At 51.1% G+C, this 5,727-nt stretch overlaps 1 protein-coding gene across 1 annotated transcript; it reads left to right on the top strand.

Moving 5' to 3' along the window:
* Positions 1 to 1,567: 1,567 nt before the first annotated feature.
* LOC136023495 (vigilin-like) lies at positions 1,568 to 4,523 on the top strand. Its single transcript, XM_065697986.1, is given in 7 exon segments — positions 1,568 to 1,615; positions 2,230 to 2,826; positions 2,828 to 2,876; positions 2,879 to 3,298; positions 3,301 to 3,602; positions 3,605 to 3,727; positions 3,729 to 4,523. Coding segments are annotated over 7 exon segments (2,334 nt in total).
* The last annotated feature ends 1,204 nt before the right edge of the window (positions 4,524 to 5,727 follow it).

Below are 5,727 nucleotides of genomic sequence, written 5' to 3'. Positions count from 1 at the left end.
TTTCAGTGGCTTTCTAAAACCCCTTGAGGGATGTGTTTTATCTGCCCCTTACCTCTGTCTCTCTTGCCTTTACCTTTCTCCCCAAAAACTCACTCTCTTCCCTCTTCCCCCTCCCACCAGCTCCCGGAAGGATGGGGCAGAGAATGGAAAGAATGTGACTCCTATGGGTTGAGATAAGGGCAATCCAGTAACTAAGGTATAACACAAAACCACTACTGCTGCCACCAATAATAGTGGCTGTGCTCTCTGCTTGTCAGCACTGGCATCTTTGTCCCCCTCCATCTCCTCCCCATCCCTGGATCTGGTGGTGTCAGTGCAGTACTGAGTTGTGCCTCCAGCAGTGAACCCCCTCGTCTACAGCCTGATGAACCAGGAATTCAAGGATGCTCTGAGGAAGCTGGTGACTGCATGTGTTTCTGCAGCCATACACTGCCTGCTTTCCTCTGCAAAGGGTTTCGAGTGTAGCTCATGACAGGCCATGTCTGTCTTTGCTGCTTTACAGCTGTTTTCTTTTTTCCACTTGTGATGTTGCTGTCTTCAAAGGCATGTCAGTTTTCATCCCCTGCTCCTTCAGTATCTGCCCAGCTTGTCTGATCCACAGACTTGGTGTCAATGGGGTCTCTCACTGTATTGGAGTAAAAGAAATGATCCTGCAGCAACTTCTGTGTGCTATGTCCTCACGTGGCAGGAGTGAAGGGGAATGAAAGCAGCTTTCTGGCTGCTGCAGCTCTGGGATGGCTGCTCTGTGCCTGGAGCAGGAAGAGCTCTTGGGGAGCCCAAGGACCGGGGCTGTTGTGCTGGTGTGGGGAGATCGGATGGCATGGGGGGGGCTGGAGACCTCTCAGGGTGTCCTGGGCAGGAGAGCAGGGGACACAGGGGTCCCTGCAGGGGACTCCCCTGCAATGGCACAGGCTGGGGCTGCCTGGCTGGGAGCAGCCCATGGGAAAGGTCTGGGTGGACAGGAGCTGGCCAGGAGGCAGCATGTGCCCTGGCAGCAAGGGAGGACGGCAGCATCACGGGCTCTATGACCAGGAGCACGGCAGGAGAACAAGGGAGGGGATGCTCTGGAATACTCCATCTAGGTTCCCTATCCCCAGTTCAGGAACGCTATCAGCAAGGAGGAGTGTGTGGATGGATTTTTGGCAAAGAATGGCCACATTCACAAGTCAGCAAGTGCCTACGTGGAGCTCGACATGAACCGAGAATGAAGAAGGACGTGCGTAAGAAAGCAAGAGTAACAGTGCAAGCAAGATAAGAAGAAACTGGAATGTGCTAAGATACAAAATAGTGAACTGTTGGCAAGCTTTAAAGGTTAGGTTTCAGTGCTCTTATTTGTCCAATTGTATGCTAGTTGCTGGATGCTACAAGAATATCCAATTATAATACAGTAAGCTATTGTAAGCAGATGCAGACAGCAGTATAAAAAGGATAGATGCTTTGTAATAAACGGCTTTTGTCTCTGACTGAATCCATTTTCTGCGGCAAATGGAGCCCAACGTGGGGCACCCCTCTATAGTTTTATATTGAAGAAATTGAAGCGTGTGACACCGCAGCAAGTGCAAAAGCGATGCCGCAGGGACATCGGCTGGATTCGATCCGGCAGGACCAGGATCAGGTAGTAGATGCCTCAGAGGTAGACGCCTCGGAACGGAGCCTTGTGAGCCCAGAAGACACTGTGCAGTGCAAATAAGGTAACAGCCGACGAGGGCTGGAAGAGGATTAGGATGGGTACTCAATTAGGCAAAGAAGAAATGGCCACCCTTAAACTCATCCAACAAATCCTCTCTGCGAGAGGATAGAGTATGATGAAGCTATGCTAAAAAGATTCTTGCTCTGGAGTAAGGAGAAGGAGTTAATCCAGGGGGTCAGCGAAGCTTTTAGTCTCGAGGCTTGGGAAAAAATTACTAAAGAAGAAGCCTCTGTTTTATGGATGTTTTCAGTCCTTCTTAAGGCGAAGGGAACAACCTTTAAAGAGACAGACTTAAATTTAATGTTGAAATGGTTGAAGACGCCTTATCCAGAGATTGACGAGTCTACCGTATTTGAGGTCTCTTTGTGGAATGGTGCAGGAGTTAAATTGCGGGACACAGCCACAAAAGGCAATGACACTGTGAAAAATTTGTTAGCCATTTGGAGAACTATTTTAGAGATGTTAAAATCAAGAAGTGAGATCGTGGAGCCCAGTGTTTCCCCCCCACCCCCCCGAACCTCTGCCAGTTGCCTCCGCAGCTGCAAAGACTGAGGACAGAGATGAAGATGAACCTTTTGACGCAGGATAGCTTCGCTGAACACCGCAGTGGCCTGGCTCAGCAGCAGGTGAAAGTTACATCTTTAAACTCTGAAGAAGAGAATGATCCTCCAACCGACAAGGAAGCCTTCCCTCCGCTCCCTGAGAAAGCACCATGTTTGGAACCTGCCCAGGAACCTGCTGGGCCCTGGAGCAAAATCTGACCAATAAAGGTCATCACTCAGGTGTTTCATGTGCCACTGGAGGAGAGGAAATACAAGGACATGAACCAGTTTGGAGAAGGCGAGCAGGCCAAGATCTGTCTTGACATCATGCAGAAGACAGGAGCTCACCTGGAGCTGTCTCTTGCAAAGGACCAGGGCCTTTCAATCATGGTCTCTGGCAAGCTGGAAGCAGTCATGAAGGCTTGGAAGGAGATTGTTGCTCGTCTGCAGACTCAGGCTTCAGCAACAGTTGTCATCCCCAAGGAGCACCACCGTTTTGTCATTGGAAAGAATGGTGAGAAGCTGCAGGACCTGGAGCTCAAAACTGCAACTAAAATCCAGACCCCCCACCCAGATGACCCCAGCAACCAGATCCAAGATCACCAGCACTAAAGAAGGGATTGAGAAGGCTCGACACGAGATCCTGCTATCTCTGCTGAGCAGGATAAGCATGCCATGGAGCGGACGGATGTGGAGAAAGTGTACCATCCTTTCATTGCTGGCCCTTACAACAAGCTGGTGAGCGAGCTCATGCAGGAAACAGGGACATGCATCAACATTCCTCCACCCAGCATCAACAAGACAGAGACAGTCTTCACAGGAGAAAAGGAGCAGCTGGCCCAGGCTGCGGCTTGTGTTAAGAAGATCTATGAGGAGAAGAAAAAGAAGACTACAGCCATTGCAGTGGAGGTGAAGAAGTCCCAGCACAAGTATGTCATCGGCCCTAAGGGGAATTCTGTGCAGGAGATCTTGGAGAGAACTGGAGTCTCTGTCGAGATCCCACCCACTGACAGTAGCTCGGAGACGGTGATACTGCGAGGAGAGCCTGAGAAGCTTGGGCAAGCGCTGGAGTCTACGCAAAGGCCAACAGTTCTACCATCTCCTCGGTCTCTGCCCCATCTTGGCTTCATTGTTTCATTATTGGAAAGAAAGGACAAAACCTGGCCAAAATAACTCAGCAGATGCCAAAGGTTCGCATCGAATTCACAGAAGGAGAGGATAAAATCACTTTGGAAGGACCTACAGAAGATGTGAATGTGGCTCAGGAACAGACTGAAGTCATGGTCAAGGATCTGATCAACCAGATGGATTATGCAGAAACCAACGTTGACCACAAATTCCATCGGCACCTCATTGGCAAGAACCGGAGCTAACATTTAACAGGATTAAGGACCTCTACAAGGTGTCTGTGCGCATTCCGCCAGACAGTGAGAAGAGCAACCTGGTCAGAATTGAAGGAGACCCACAGGGGTTCCAACAGGCCAAGAAAGAGCTGCCTGGAACTCGCTTCCCATATGGAAAATGAATGCACCAAGGACCTAATCATTGAACAAAAACTCCACCGGACCATTACTGGGCAGAAAGGCGAGCAGATCCAGGAAATCCGGGAGAAATTCCCAGAGGTTATCATCAACTTCCCAGACCCTGCGCACAAGAGTGACATCGTCCAACTTAGAAGTCCCAAAAATGAGGTGGAGAAGTGCACCAAGTTCATGCAGAAGATGGTGGCAGACCTGGTTGAAAACAGTTTTTCTGTCCCCATCTTCAAACAATTCCACAAGAACACCATAGGGAAAGGAGGTGCCAACATAAAGAAGATCCGCGAAGAAAGCAACACCAAAATCGATCTCCCAGCAGAGAACAGCAACTCGGAGATGGTTGTTATCACAGGCAAGAGAGCAGCCTGTGAGGCTGCTTGCCACAGGGTTCTTGCCATCCAGAAAGAGCTGGCCAACATCGCAGAGGTGGAGGTGTCTATTCCTTCCGAACTGCACAATTCCCTTATTGGAGCCAAAGGCTGTTTCATATGCTCCATCACGGAGGAGTGTGGTGGAGTCCACATTCACTTCCCCACCGAGGGCTTTGGCAGTGACACCGGGACCATCAGGGGCCCAGCCCAGGATGTGGAGAAAGCCAAGAAGCAGCTGCTGCACCAGGCAGAGGAAAAGCAAGCAAAGAGTTACACCGTGGAGCGTCGTGCAAAGCCAGAGCACCATAAATTCCTTATTGGTAAGGGAGGTGGCAACACCCATGAGGTGCGTGACAACACCGGGGCCCGTATCACTGACTGATGGGCTGTACAATTTGCGCACAAACATGAGTGCCTCTATCTGAGGGTCTGGTTGCTGGCACTCCAAATCTGGGGATTATTTCATTAGGAAGCACCTTGGTTTCTTGTCGAGCCTTGTTGCTCCAGGTTGGGAAAGTGTCTGGCCAGCCAGAGAAGGTATCTGTTAGCACTAAAAGGTACGTGCACCCCCCTTGTCTGGGTAATTCAGAGAAATCAATTTGCCACTGTTGTTTAGGGACATTGCCCTTCCCAATTGCCCCTAACTTGGGTTTACTAGTACTCGGGGGGTTATTATGGAGACAGAGTTTGCATCGTTTTGTTACTTGTGTTACTGTGATGTACAGGTTACGTCCCACTATTTGTCTCCTTAAACTCTTATATAGGGCGTCTGCTCCCCAGTGTGTCTTATGCTCTTCTTGAACTCGTTTCCATAACATTCATTCTAGCACTACTATTTGTCCTTTGGGAAGAACATACATCTTATCTGTGGGGGACCGGCTGCCTGTACCGGCAAGGAGAGAACACAGAGCCAGGCTCCTCACCACTGCGCCTGGTGGGAGGACTAAAGGCGATGGGGGATAGTGACAGAGGAGGGGTTCGGCCAGGACAGAAGGAAACCTTGTGCCCATCGGCTCAGGCAGATGCTGCAGCAGGTACCCAGGGAGGCTGTGCCGTCCCTGGCCTTGGGGGTTTCCAGCTCGGACTGAATCAAGCCTTGAACCACGTGCTCTGACCCTGTCCCTGGCAGGGGTACTTGAGACCTCCCATTCCTGTAGAACCTTGCTGAGGGATGCTCACTGCTGAACTGACACTGCATTAGCTGCCTGCAACAACCTGAAATGTGGCTTTAGAGATGATGGAGGTTTTCATGCTAGCGGGAACAGAAGGAAACCACTACAAAAACGTCCATTCCCCACATTTCAGGCTTTACTCCTAACAAGCTCCTCTTCAGCTCCATCATGCCACCATCTTGCCTCCTTCTCCTTCTTCCCGTTCCCCCTTCTCCCACCGCCATCTTCGCACCTTCCCCACCTTTCAAGCGGGAGCGGACCCCATTGGCTGCCCGCCGCCGCTACGCCAGCTCCCATTGGTACCCGCTCCCTAAGGCCCACCGTCGCCACGGTCTGATTGGCTGCGGGGCGCTGCTGCCGAGGTGATAAAAGGGGCAGCGCGGCGCCACCGCGCGCAGTGGAGGGGAGGTGCTG

The sequence above is a fragment of the Lathamus discolor genome, chromosome 18, assembly GCF_037157495.1.
Source record: "Lathamus discolor isolate bLatDis1 chromosome 18, bLatDis1.hap1, whole genome shotgun sequence".
In the NCBI taxonomy this organism is placed as follows: domain Eukaryota; kingdom Metazoa; phylum Chordata; class Aves; order Psittaciformes; family Psittacidae; genus Lathamus; species Lathamus discolor.
This window is presented reverse-complemented; position numbering and strand designations above follow the sequence as displayed.